The 14,425-nt window shown below is 33.9% G+C and overlaps 2 protein-coding genes across 2 annotated transcripts; both read right to left on the minus strand.

The window, feature by feature from the left end:
- Nucleotides 1-420: 420 nt before the first annotated feature.
- Nucleotides 421-1,356, minus strand: LOC118582658 (olfactory receptor 4C15-like). The gene has a single exon (XM_036185696.1). It carries the CDS (start codon nt 1,354-1,356, stop codon nt 421-423), a length of 936 nt encoding a protein of 311 aa, XP_036041589.1.
- A 6,845-nt stretch (nt 1,357-8,201) lies between these two features.
- Nucleotides 8,202-9,210, minus strand: LOC118582642 (olfactory receptor 4C15-like). The gene has a single exon (XM_036185669.1). It carries the CDS (start codon nt 9,180-9,182, stop codon nt 8,247-8,249), a length of 936 nt encoding a protein of 311 aa, XP_036041562.1. The 5' UTR covers nt 9,183-9,210; the 3' UTR covers nt 8,202-8,246.
- Nucleotides 9,211-14,425: the final 5,215 nt, after the last annotated feature.

Here is a 14,425-nt window from a genome sequence, read left to right on the forward strand (position 1 = left end):
AGGAGCTGGTAAAAATGGAAACACTTTGAGGAGATCTATGAAAATCCAGGAGGCCTATGGGGTAAAGCAGAGCTATACTTTTCTAGTGGTTCAGAGAATGAAGGATATAGAATATATATGGAGACAGCAGTGACTGATGGGAAAGGGAACAAGTTTCCCAGAGATTCCAGATTTCTGGGGTGGAAAGAGTAGGCCTAGCTAATGGTTTGGGAAAGAGTGTCTTAAATAATCTAGATGCATGGACTCTTAAGTTGGTGCTGATATTAAAATTTATGCCCAAGTCCTGCATTATTTTGTACTGGTTTCAGAAATTCACATCAAGATGGAAAGGTTAATCAAGATCCAAACTCAGGTCCTCATGAAACATTCCAAGTTCTACAACAAATTGAACCATATCCCTATCCTTATAAATTAAATGATTTAATGATTACCAGAAATATTAAACAACCTTCTCCACATTTTCCTGATGGCATTCTTCATTTCTTTATTCCTGAAAGTATAAACTATAGGATTCAATAACGGTGTCAGGATTTCAGAAAATATTAACACATTTTTCTCAAAAGATAATGCAGAAGTATTTCGTGCATATATTAATATGCATGGGACAAAGAACAAAAGCACAACAGTAATGTGGGATCCACAGGTGGAGAGAGCTTTACGCCGCCCTTCAGAGCTGTGAGATCTCAGAGAGAACAAGATGACACCATAAGAGACAACCAATAAAGAAAAAATGATGATGCAGATAGACCCACTGTTGGCAAACACCAAAATGACAAAAATATGTGTGTCAGTGCAGGCAAGCTTTAGTAATGGGAACAAGTCACATATAATATGATCCATGACATTGGGTCCACAGAAGGGTAACTGCAAAGTGAAGATAATTTGTATGATAGAATGCAAGAAGCCTCCTGCCCAGGCTATGCCTACTAGAATGGCACACACCCTCCTGTTCATGATGGAAGAATAGTGAAGGGGCTTGCAAATGGCTACATAGCGGTCATAGGCCATGGCTGACAGGACAATCACTTCGGCTCCTGCAAAGAAGTGACTAACAAACAGCTGTATCATGCAACATTCAAAGGAGATAATCTTCCTCTCAAAGAAGAAGTCTATAATCATCTTGGGTGTGATTACAGAGGAAATACATGCATCTAGGAAAGATAGAAAAGACAAAAAGAAGTACATGGGAATACCAAATAGTGTGGGACTGCAAACAATTGTTACCACAATTATCATGTTGCCCCCAATAGTTGCAAGGTAAATGAACAAAAATAAAACAAATAATATTTTCTCAACTTTTGGGTTCTGTGAAAGTCCCAGAAATATGAACTCAGTGACAAACCTCTGATTCTTCATGATCCTTGAGAAAAAGTACAAAATAAATGCATTCGTATAAACCTGCAATTATGAAAATTTTTTTCTTCATATATTTTTAATATTATCATCAACAAATGAAATAATGCAAAAATGCTCAGTATTCAACTTTCTTGTCCACAGTCCGTGGCAGGAGATAATATTGCTATTTTATTTTCACAAAATATAATAAAGATATTAAGATCAAACAAACAAAAATATTATTAATTTTGAGACTTTGGAGACACAGGTCCCAGCTCACATGACTACTTAAAAGACTGAAGAGGATGATGGTTGAGATATTTTATCTCAGTAAGAACTTCAGAGTACTGATTGTTTTTCCACAGTCTACTTCTCTATATAGTTGTTAAAGAATCTATAACTTTGTTTTGTACAAGTGAGGAATCTTGATAAGGCAAAAGGGTAGATGAAGAAGGAATAGAAGCCAATGGACCAATGACCTACAAATGAAAGTTAGTGACAGTCACAGAGGTGAAAAAAGAGAAATAACTTGTTGAATATAATTTCTAGTCTTGAGACTAAATTATTTACCAATTATGTATACATTGAGAGTTTGGTTGAGTAAATGTACAACATATGCTTTGAAATTAATATGAATTTATTATAAAACATGTTAGTAAATAACTTACCTTTATACCCCCAAATATTAAGGGAAGGCTCAAGTTGGAAATGTCTAAATAATACTCACATTGACATGACACTAAAATGCTATGCATAGTTCTTTCACTTGAAAACTCTTTTCAATAGAAATCTCTTTCATAAAACCTCTATGTAAATATTCTAGCACCTGAATTCATTTTTGTAGATAAATACAGCTTTAAATGTTATAAGTTTCTTCTTCTATATGTACAACAGAAATGTATTCTGTGATTATTTACATGCACATATTCATATATATATACATGTGTAACTTTATATGTGTACATATATACGCATATACCATAAAGTGAGTAAGAAATAATGTGTCTAAACGGAAAAGAAAAAAGATGATATTAATGACTATCATGTAGAGGTAACAAAGTTTACATGTGAGTAAATCTATCCTCTGAAGTTGCTTACAATTGACAATGGATTATTTCTGAGGAGGGAAAACCACTCTATTGAGGATATGGCCACTAGTAGGTTTCCAATGCTCCACTGAGAGGCACCATACTCATAGGAGCAGCACTGATTTAGTGGGTTCAAAAAAAAAAAAAAAAAAAAAAAAAAAACAATGAGGAAGAGAGGAGGTCTTTGTGGTTGATATAGGAGGAACTGGAAGAAAATGGGAGTTTTATTATCATCTTTGATTATGTACAGTATGAAAAACTCAAGTATAAAGCCAAAATTGATGAGTATAAAATAGACAAAATAACATATTATGTAGATAGAAAATTGTTCACTTTCTGTTGTCAAATAGTCTGAAAAGGGCTTTATGTGTAAGAAGCATGTGCCATGAGATGAACTGGCAGAAATCAAGGTTTCAGGTCCACAGAGGACAAACACATGGCTCTTTATCATAAAATGGGTGTTGAGAAAGCTGGATGTAGCTCAAGTTGGCTTCAAAATAACCATTTACACTAGGATGACCTTAATCTCCTGATCATCACTCCTCCACCTCCAAGTTCTAGGATTACAAGATGTGCCACCACAACCTGCCACACTCAGAGTTTTATCAAGATAGTCTGCACACTGTAAGTCAACAAGAACATGTGAGTTTTAATGACATTTTTTTAAACAATGGCCACATGCACATATTGAAGTGAAAACTGAAGCACTCAAAGCATAAAAGAATGTCACTGTGCATGTGCATGTGTGTTTACAGAGAAAAAGACATAAAGTTGAGGGGTAAGAAGGTGGAGAGGAATTGCCAGATGGTTGGGTAGGCAGAAACATGATAAAAACTTGTTTATGAAAAAAATTATTTAAAAAGTCTCAATTTATAAGTAATACTGATTAAATGAAATGTATTCAGACAGTGTTTTGGAGAACATATAAGATAACTTCAAACACAACCATGTTAATACTCTTTATTCATGTGTACCCAGTCTGAAAATGTATTCTAAGAATTAAATTATAATATTTTACATTAGGATATGATGCAATATCAAAATATTTTCTATTAGTTTATAATATCAACACTAGTGATTATCAATTTTTTCCTTCATTATTATACACAATAGAGATTTCTAAAATAAACATATAAATACCTTAATTATCCATAAGAGGATTGATATATAAATAAAACTTGCAGAATAAATTCACATGGTACTGTGATTATGAAGATTTCAACTATGAAACATTTTAATAATATGTTAAGTAGGAGAGGGATAGGAAAATTAAGTGTCCATTTATTGATATTATAGAGTACGAGTGAAGATATTTTAATATAAATTTTGGTACTATTATCAAAATATTTTACATTAAACATCAATATTTAAACCACAAAATGAATTTCCATTTAGAGTTCTGAAAAAATGTGTTTTCAGATTAGTTTTTACATTATCAAAAGTGGAAGTCACTTGCTAACATAGGATGACATCACATATAATAACATTCTTAAACTATTATACACTTTCCATAAATGGTCATACTGCTGAGTCAACTCACTCTCAACTCCAAATACTCTTAGATTTCAAATCTACACTTTCATTTAAGGGCTATTTTCTGGTGTTTAGAGTATCACCTCTGTGTAGTGTAACTTTGACCATAAAAAATCCTCATTAAAGATAAGGAATCTGTGCATCACAGTTGATAGAAAATTTCAAGAACACAATTATAAACTAAAAAGTCAATTATTGCATTAAACACATACTAGCCTGACTACAGGATCCAAATTTAATTTTTTTTTAAGCTGAGGACTGAAACCAGGGCCCTGCACTTGCTAGGCAAGCACTCTACCACTGAGCTAAATCCCCAACTCATGATCCAAATTTAAATTGTTTTACCACAATTTAAAAACATCTCCAAAAATGCAGAAATGTACCTCTGAGTCTCACCTTGTGTTGGTTGTGTGTAAATCCTGCAGACGTCTATTTCTTGTTTTCTACTGAAATCAGATTGTGTAATGGTGACCAAAATGCTATGTTTTAGCCAAGTTTTCCTTCCACACAGAAAATAGAAGACCAGGTCTGGCAGTGAAGGTAGAGTATATCACAAGAGCTTCCTTCATGCCTTTGTCAACATGATTTAATAATAAAAGAAAAATGAAGGAGCCAAATTCACTCCTTAACTACAACTACAATTAATAGGTATTCCGTGAGAGGTCATCTACCTGTGAGACTTCCTCACAGCTCCCATAGGGTTTGAACAATTTCTGGCTCCAAGAATATCTGAGACATAACTTTGTGAACTCTTTTCACTTGAGAGTTTGTGATATTTTCATTTCCTTTCAAAGCTATTAGAAATTGGACGGCTGGTTCTGTATAAAACTTTTCACTTTCACGATTAGGAAAGTGTTGTATACTGAATAGATTGTAATGTCTTTGTGTATAATTTAGGTAAAATGCTCACATACTCACCAAGCATGATAAGAGCTGAGTTCTGTTTCAAGGAATTTATCAATCAATCTGTAAGTATAATATATACTGTTCTAAGAAACATTAGCAAGGACTGTTTATTAAAGAAAAACATTTAATACATAAATATGTAATATTTACATTAATAAAAATACTCATTTAAGAGCATTTTTTGTGTTTGTTTTTTGTCAAGGTCATCTATATATGTATATATCTATGCATATGTACCACATATACGCATGCATATCTATGTGGAGTGTGTGTGTCCAGTGTACTGTGACCACATTGGTTGCACAGTATACTTTCTTATAGCCATTCCAATTATGCTGATCCCTTTCTTCTTCCCAAATACACCTCCTACTATATATGATTCTATCAATTCTGACCCACTGGCTTTAAGGTTGTTGGATTGCAAATTATTTAATGGATCATAGACAACATTCCTGGGGCTTCATGCTTAAAGAAATGGTACTTCTTAACCAGGAACATTTAATTGTCAGAGGCTCCTCAGTGAGACGTGGGGATTCATGACTCCCTTCCCTATACATGATGGAACTTGTGCCAGTCCAGTGCAAGAATCAACAGGTGCTGATGTTTTCATGATTGAAATGATCAAGCCATTTCCTGAAGACCATGTTTCATTGAAATCTTCATCATCCTCAAATTCTTATGATATTTCTGTCTTCTTTACCAAGATATATTCTGGATCGAGGGAGGGATCATATAGCTACCAATTTAGGATGAGCATTAATCAGTCACTTAATCTCTGTACTTGGAAGCTGTATAGTTCTTTGCATTAAGCATCACACACTGCAAAAAGAGGCTATTCTATACTAGGATAAGAAGTGCATTGAGGATACAAACACAGATGTATAGAAGGCTGCCATCATGTCTATTCAGGGAAAAAAAAAAAAAAACAGAAACAGTAGTAGATTCTGCCCTAGGTCCTTAAACTTCTTCATAAGCTTTTATCTGCTATCTTCAAGGATTTGATATAGACATGAACTGGGTGAAAGGGAATAAAGAAATGACAAACATGTATAGATAAGCTGGGGGTGAAAGGAACATGGACTCTGATGGAGATGCAGCAAGAGAAAACTGGAAATTTACCAGAATCTACAACTGAATGTTTTGAATTAAATTAATAAAAGGAAAACGTTTGATTTTGATATGTGATGGAACAAAATAAACCTGCTTTGAACAGTATACTATAACAAAAATAATTTATTTCATGATTTTATTTTAAACATTAGATTAGCAGCTACATAATTCAGTTGATCCAATGACGTTGGGTGTTCATTTTCTAAGATAAATCTTGGGGACAAATGAACAATCTCGGGGGAAAATATCCTCTCTTTGTGGGGCAAGAACATCAAGAAGATGCTTTTCCTTTGAGTCTGATGACAAACAAGGAGATATGTGGACAAATAACCCCAAAATGTCTAAACTCCTATTACACATTTAGTCTGATATTGATATTACACTTTATTCAGATATTGCCTGATCTAGATCTTAATTATAATACACTCTTCAATGGGAATCCAATACAATGTCATGTATCTTCTGCTGGCTCTATTACTTTGGCATTTTCATGCATAATATGAATAGTGTATAAACTATGAGTATTTAGTAACTTTGCCCCTAATATTTAATTAGCCTGTCAGTCCTACTGAAGAGGAAGTATGTTGTATTAAATTATCTTCCTGCAAATTCATTTTGACAACCTATAGATAGTTAACATAAGTGATATATAATATGCTTAAATCTTAATGTTCTTTGTTGATAATCGTGTGTGTGTGTGTGTGTGTGTGTGTGTGTGTGTGTGTGTGTGTGTGTGTGTAACACAGAAAATTTAGAATGATAAAATTACTAAGAATTTGAAATATATTACTTTTATGAAAACTAATCTTGAATCTAGTTTCTCTGGGTTTTCTTTTCCCTGTAAAAAGTGCAAGAAATATGTTGTCAGCATCTTAGCAAGTAAAGGGATGCCCAATTCCTGCCTTTATAGGAATTGGAAGAGGGAGATGTTATGGTTTTTTCCCTATGGAATTAGGTCACAGAGATCATTGGGATAAATTAGTGACATCACCTAAGAGAAACTCAAGACAGTCTACTTATACTTATTTGTCAAGAAATTAAATAACTTACTCAAGTATTCTACTTGACATGAATGGAACTAATTTAAAAATGAAGTCAAATGATACAGAAACATCCAGAATTCAGCTCATATTCATGTTTCTTCATGCATTTCCTAGATATGATGTCTCACAATATTACTTAGAATCTTATTCTTCTCTTGCAATAATTTTCATATGTATCCTCATTTCAAAAAATATTCAGGTTATCAACTTACTTTCATATTATTGACATTGTTTAAATGGCAAGAATTTTGATACTTAAACCTCTTCAAATGTTCATTAGATTTATGAGAGTATAACATTGTAATTTTATTGTCACACAAACTAGAGTTATGTCACAATATTAAGTAGTTAATTCATTATAAATATGTAATCTCAAAAAGAGGTATCTTGGAATCCTCTGGCCTCTGACTCTTCATCACATCCTACCAGTGTTTCACCATAGCCAGGGACAGTGGGAGAAAAGTCTTTAGGATAGAGAATGCCTATTAGTTATCCAATATTAAAAGTTCAGCCCTGAAAACATACATTTGAGTAACATTACACATACTGAGGCAGTTATATGTAGGAATATACACGTATGTACAATTATGCACATAGTAACAATTAATGAAAAACCCTTAACTGTGAAAGAGAGCAAGAAGGTTTACATAGGATAGTTTGAAGGGAAGAAAGGTAGAGGAGAAATAAAGTATTTAATTATAATCTCAAAAACACTCACCTAAAACATTGAAGGACCCTCTAAAGAATAGTGCGATTTCATTCTGTATAATACCTAAATAATATAGTAACTCTGTGGGGAAATATTGACTTCTTCATCATTCCAATATCTTTGAAGTGCGCCCATTTTTCTTGATGTTCATATGGGGATGAATGAATGGGTGAGTGGATAGCAAATATGTTTGATCACAAGAGGAGAGTATGCTATTTGAGCTTGCACACATATACGCAAATACATACGACCACATTGACCATGTTCATCTGTTGCACATTACCTGATTGCCTTGGGGAAAATTCTGGAATGAAAATTTAGATTTCTGTGTTTGAGTAGATTAACAGCCCTCTGAATTTCTAGGGTCTACTTATAACTGTTGAACCAACACTAAGTCAAGGGGCCCTATGATGCCTGGCTTCTGACATAGGTGCTAGAAATCAGAACTGATGTCCTTCTCTTAGTACAGCATGAAGTGCTCTTACCCACTGATCCATTTCCACAGCAAAGTAAGGGAAATATTTAATATTTCTCAGAAACCACTATTAATCTCTTCCACATTTTCTTTATGGCATTCTTTATTTCCTTATTCCTGAAAGTGTAAACCATAGGATTGAGCAATGGTGTCAAGACTGTGGTAAATACAACAGCATTTTTCTCAAAGGAGAATGCAGATATTGGTCTTGCATATGTTAATATGCAAGGGACAAAGAACAAAACCACAACAGTAATGTGGGATCCACAGGTGGAGAGAGCTTTAAATTTCCCTTCAGAGCTGTGGGCTCTCAGAGAGAACAAGATGACACCATAGGAGACAAGCAATAAGAAAAAAATAATGATGCAGATAGACCCACTGTTGGCAAATACCAAAATAACAAATATGTGTGTGTCTGTACATGCAAGCTTCAGTAGTGGGAATAAGTCACACATGTAATGATCAATGACATTGGGTCCACAGAAGGGCAGCTGCAAAGTGAAGGTAATTTGTATGATAGAATGCAAGAAGCCTCCTGCCCAGGCAACTACCACAAGGTGTCCACAGAGACTTCGGTTCATGATGGAAGAGTAATGTAGGGGCTTGCAAATGGCGACATAGCGGTCATAGGCCATGGCTGACAACACAATCACCTCTACCCCTGTGAAAAAGTGGACAGCAAACAGCTGTGTCATGCAGCATTCAAAGGAAATGGTCTTCCTCTCATCGAAGAAGTCTACAATCATCTTGGGTGTGACAGTAGAAGAAGTACATGCATCCAGCAAGGACAGGAATATCAAAAAGAAGTACATGGGGGAGGCAAGCAGTGTGGGACTATAGATGATGGTCACCACAATCATCATGTTGCCTCCAATTGTTGCAAGGTAGACCAAAGAAAATACAACAAACAATATTTTCTCAACTTTTGGGTTCTGTGAAAGGCCCAGGAATATGAACTCAGTGACACAGCTCTGGTTTTCCATGATTCGCTAGATGATGGTGAAAGTAAGATGTGTTTAAGTACATCTACAATTATGAAAAAAACAAACACTTAATACAATTTATAGAAGTTGGTGTGCATTTATACAAAATTACTTTGATTTATTTTATTACTATTACGAACATGATTATAAACTGTATAGTTATATAGAATGCAGAATTGAGGTCAGTAGGAAATTTGAATACCTTAAAATAGAGACATTTTAAAATAGAATTAACAAATCTGCTCTCTGTTGGATGAGAGAAATAATGTACCTTGGAACAGTTACTTTGTGTCATTATTTTAATATTTCTGAAGTGAAATGTTAAAAAGCATTTAGAAACTGTATTCTAGGTATGAACAAAGGATAACTTAATAATATTGTCTGACATCATATGAATTAGTCCAGTATGACTAATCATTAGTGATTAATCAGAATTCTACCTTAGCTATCAGCAAGAGAAGTGAGAAATTGTTCACTTGAAAATCTGGCTGCACTGTAGATTCTTTTACACCTATGAAGGGTGTTTCAACATTAAAAAAAACTACACTTCTTTAAGGAAAATTCTGTCTGTTGTGTGTTTTCAAAATGTTGAAATTTTACTTTAAATTCATCATTCTAAAATGTGTCCAGAGCTTTATAAAAAATCAGGCTGCTGCCATAAAAACTAAATGAAATTAGTGAGACTACAAGCTACTGTAAGCTTCAAGACTCACCAAGTAGTCAAAAGTATGTGGCAAAGGTTATTGATTCTATTTTATTTCCTCAACTTTAAAATGAAATTGCTAAGATAACAAAGAGTAGATGATTAATCTGGGATTTTAAGAGACCCAGGAGGGTCTCCACAGAGTCAACTGGGTAAAGACAGAGTTTGTATTCCTCAGTGAACACTTCAGAGTACATTGTTTTTTTGCTGTCTCCCTCTTTCAGAGAAGGTTATATAATGTTATTACTTTCTTTATGTGGGAAAGGCATCTGAATAAAGGTAAATGAATAGTAGATGGTGAAGAATCAGAAGGAAGGGCCCATCAGCTGAACATGAGAACTGGTGGCAGCACATATCTGAAGAAGAAACTACTCTTTGAATAAAATTTAGACTCTTGTGACTTAAGTACTTGCCAGTTATTAATACAATATGACTTTCTTCAAATAGTATAGTTCGACAATATATAGAAATCTATATGAATTAACTCTAAAACACCACATTCATAAACAGTTTGCTTGCTCTTCTCCAAGGTTGATGCATAAGGTCAAATGAAAATGTCAAAATTATCACTCATGGTAATTAATTCAGGTATTTCACTAGAACAGAAAGATTTAATAGAAAGAAGTCTCAAAGCTTTTTATTGTAATCATATTAAAATAATTATTGGAAGGGGACTGGAGAGATGGCTCAGTGATTAAGAATACTGACTGCTCTTCAAGAGGAACTGGGTTCAATTCCCAGCACCCACATGATAGCTCACAACTGTCTATAACTCCAGTTCCAGGATACCAAACACTCATGGCAAAACACCAGTGCACATTTAAAAAATAAACAATAATAATAATTATGGAACCAAAAATTGTAGGAAGAAATGTTAAGGACTAAGAATAAGTAACCCTAGACAACGTGCACCAGAGAATTCAGTTTTAGATACAACTTTTGCTTTGCATAACCAAAGCTGTTGTGGAGGCCCATATTACTCAGGGTCAGAGACTCTGAGCTTTCTTTACCCAGCAGGGCTGTATAATAGGATGATTTGGCCAAGGGCATGTTTACTAGATGTTTGAAAGGGTCTACACATAGCTGTAAGGTGTGCTTTGATCTTGCAAGAGGGAGGCCTTTTGCCTCTCCCTTTGGCATATTATAAAAAGCCGTTTTGAATAAAGTTCTGGGCTGTTGGGTATTGACCCAAGGTCCTCCTAAAGCTATCTTGTGTCTCTGTCTTTGTCTTTGTTGTCTAGGTCTATATTTCCATCTGATATTTTCTCATTCCTCTCTCCTCCACCCAAGAACTCTTCAATAAATGGGAGCAGGTCAGAGCTTGACTCCCACAGGCTCCCACAAGCTGTTAAGTAATTTTCTTTATATATATTCAGAAGGCAAAATACTTGATTTCGTGGTTGCAAGATATGATGGTTTCCACCCACAGCACTTTCTAAGGTTCTAAATGATTAATGGAAGAATAGAAAAACCATCTTTCAGAAAGAAAAAAAAAGTCCTGAGTGATATGTTCCAGAGTATACAGGTTCAATGCTAATTTTAAAATTAGGTAAATCTTAGCATCTTTTTTTTTTTTTTTAACATTCTAATTAAGATTAGTTTCAACTAAAATGGCACTATCATTTTTCTATTAAAACATACAAAATGGAGACTATTTTGTAGTTGTGATTACAAGGGTTATGGTTTTTCATCATTTAGGAGATGATTAACATGAGGTGTCAAATTGAATTTTACTGTAAATTGAACTTTGTGCTATAAAAATAATAATAATTGAAAATTTATCTAAATACAAATAAACTCTGTTATTTAGATAAGACAAATATTTACATTTTTTTCTTCACTATCTTGACAAATGCATACATACAGTAAAGCTGTTGGCCATATCAAGTGAATCAAAGATAGTGATGTACTGGAAGTAAACTAGAAATTTAAAAATTGTTCACTTTCTGATCTTTGAGAGTCTAGGAAGCATAGAGAAAGCAGGATAGGATCATAATATATTGTTTATATGTATATAATTATAAAAGGATAAAAATTATTATTTTGAAAATAGGTAGCAAAACAACTTGATGTCAAAACAGCCATGTATTATTGAGTGCAGTACCTCATCCCAAGCTCTCTATTTAATTATAAAAAAAAGTTGATACGATTTTTCTATTTGTTTGTCTTAATGGAAATTGACATGATCCTATAGAGGCCAGGTTGGATTTAAACTTACCAGATAGCTTGAATGAATTTGAACTCCTGACTTTTGTGCCTCAACCTCCAAACTATGAGGATTATAAACATGTGACATCATAATCAGCCAACTACATAGCTTTTATCATCATATTCTATAAATTCTAAGTCAAAAGGAATGTGTTTATACTGACATCTTCTTTATTTTAAACAATGCTGTGTACCTGAAAGAGAGGAGAAACAGTCCATGACTTTCTTTTCTCTAATAGCTCTAATATACAAATTCTAGAGCTATACAAAATGTCATTAGTCATCTTGAGCAGTAACTTTGGGAGGTTTGTTCTCTGTGCTCAACTATCCACATGGCCCACTATCTTAGCAACAAGGCTAATTGTAGCACCAGGATATCTACAAGGAACAGAATTTCTTTGTTAATATAAAATGTCTGTAAAATCCAAAAATATGAGAAAGTAGAGCTGAAAGGTTATTATTGTAGGTGATTGTTTTGAAAGGTATTTCAAGAAAAATCTTATTACAAATGATAGTCATGAATTCAAATATTAATTGAAATTGTTCTTATTAAAGTCCATAAATCCACCATATTTTTATGTGTACTTACTAGCTATCAATAAAAGATGTATTACTTGTCTGTGTCTCAATGGAAATTTCTTTCTCCAGCTCTCTGGGAAAGGTGCTCTCCAAAAACAACTAATCAACTAATCCTCTTCTTCTCCCCTCAGTGTTGATCTGCTATTGTCCCTAAATTCTCAACTTTCTTATCTTACCATTTCTGAAACATTAGAGAACGCATTTTTTTCTCTGTTTAGTCTCCTCGCCTTCCTAATGGATTTCTGAAGCTCCTCTTTGATGACTTGGTGAATCAGCTCATTTTGGAAGAATGATCAAGCCAGACAGACTACCAGCCCCAAAGCAGTTCAAAGCTTCAATTTAGATTTTCCTAGAAGAGTTCTGAGGCAAAAACCTAAAGCTTAGGGAAACTTAAGTAGACATAAATCAGGAGCCTCTTCATTTTGTAACATAGGTAACTTTGAACATAATGTTATTTCTTGTGCCATGTGTTAGTGTTAGGTTGTGGACATAGTATATGTATATATGTATATGTATATGTGTATATATAGTATATATAAATATTGTATAGAGTTTAACAGAAGTTCAGTCTGCCATAAACCTATATCATCATCTTTCTCAAAAACTCAAAGCGTACTAACTTTACATACAAATATCAAAATGGTGAGTATACATAATATATTCATATACATATATATTGAAAAAAGTAAAGTATGATTGCATAGATAATAGAAAACACAGGATTTGGTGCTGTTACACATTACATGGTTTCAATAGAAATGTGGACATGTGAAATAATGATTGCTTACCCTAAACTTGAAGAAATGCATAATCATCAGAGGACAGGAAAGCAGAGAACTGAGAATTTCCCAGAAAGACAGAATGCAGAGGGGAGAGAGAGAGGGGAGAGAGAGAGAGAGAGAGAGAGAGAGAGAGAGAGAGAGAGAGAGAGAGAGAAGACAAAGAGGAGCAGGAGAAATGGTGCATGTAGCCTGCGAAGGGAGGATGAAGGGCTGGAAGAACTTTCAATCTGAAGACTGCTTTTTATGGAAACATGAGCAGTTATTATTTTTCAGTGTATATTTATGGGCTATTACAATTAAGTGTATACTTGAGGGTATATTTGGAATCTGATCAGTAGAGTTTTTATGACTTTCTCAAAAACACATTTATGAAGTGAAAAAATTCATTGTTTGAATTAAACACACAGTATCTTGGCCACTGCACCCAAACCATATGTTGCTTTATCACAATTTAAATTATCTCTGAAAATGTAAAAATGTACCTTATATGTCTAAACATATGTCAGTTGTATGAAAATCCTGAAGACAGCCATGCCCTGTTTTCTGTGGAGTGCACTCCATTCACTTGTGATCAAAACAATTTGTATACAATGCTTCTTGCCATGTGTAATAGAGAAGAGCAGTTCTCACAGCATCAGAAGAGAATGTTACCAATGTTCCTCTCACATTGTCTGCATCATGTTCTAAGCATAAAGGCAAAGTAAAAAGCCAATGTTCCACTTTAATAATGAATGGAATTTAATGTGGTTTTTTTGAGAGTTGGTTCACTTGTGAGACCTGTTTTTTGCTCCCTGAGGGTTTGTACAATTTATGGCCCCAGGAGTATCCAAGGCATAATTTCATGTACTTCTTCTCTTGATTGTTTATAACACTTCCATTCTCAATTATCAATTTTAAAATATTGGGGTGGAGACATTTATATTTGATAATCTTAAGGAATATTACTCTAAATAATAAAACACTATTATATA

This window comes from Onychomys torridus, chromosome 4 (genome assembly GCF_903995425.1).
Source record: "Onychomys torridus chromosome 4, mOncTor1.1, whole genome shotgun sequence".
Taxonomy (NCBI): domain Eukaryota; kingdom Metazoa; phylum Chordata; class Mammalia; order Rodentia; family Cricetidae; genus Onychomys; species Onychomys torridus.

Bases quoted from the DNA above. Each gene is read 5' to 3' on its own strand.
- LOC118582658 (XM_036185696.1), bottom strand. From the start codon at position 1,356: ATGAAGAATCAGAGGTTTGTCACTGAGTTCATATTTCTGGGACTTTCA.
- LOC118582642 (XM_036185669.1), bottom strand. From the start codon at position 9,182: ATGGAAAACCAGAGCTGTGTCACTGAGTTCATATTCCTGGGCCTTTCA.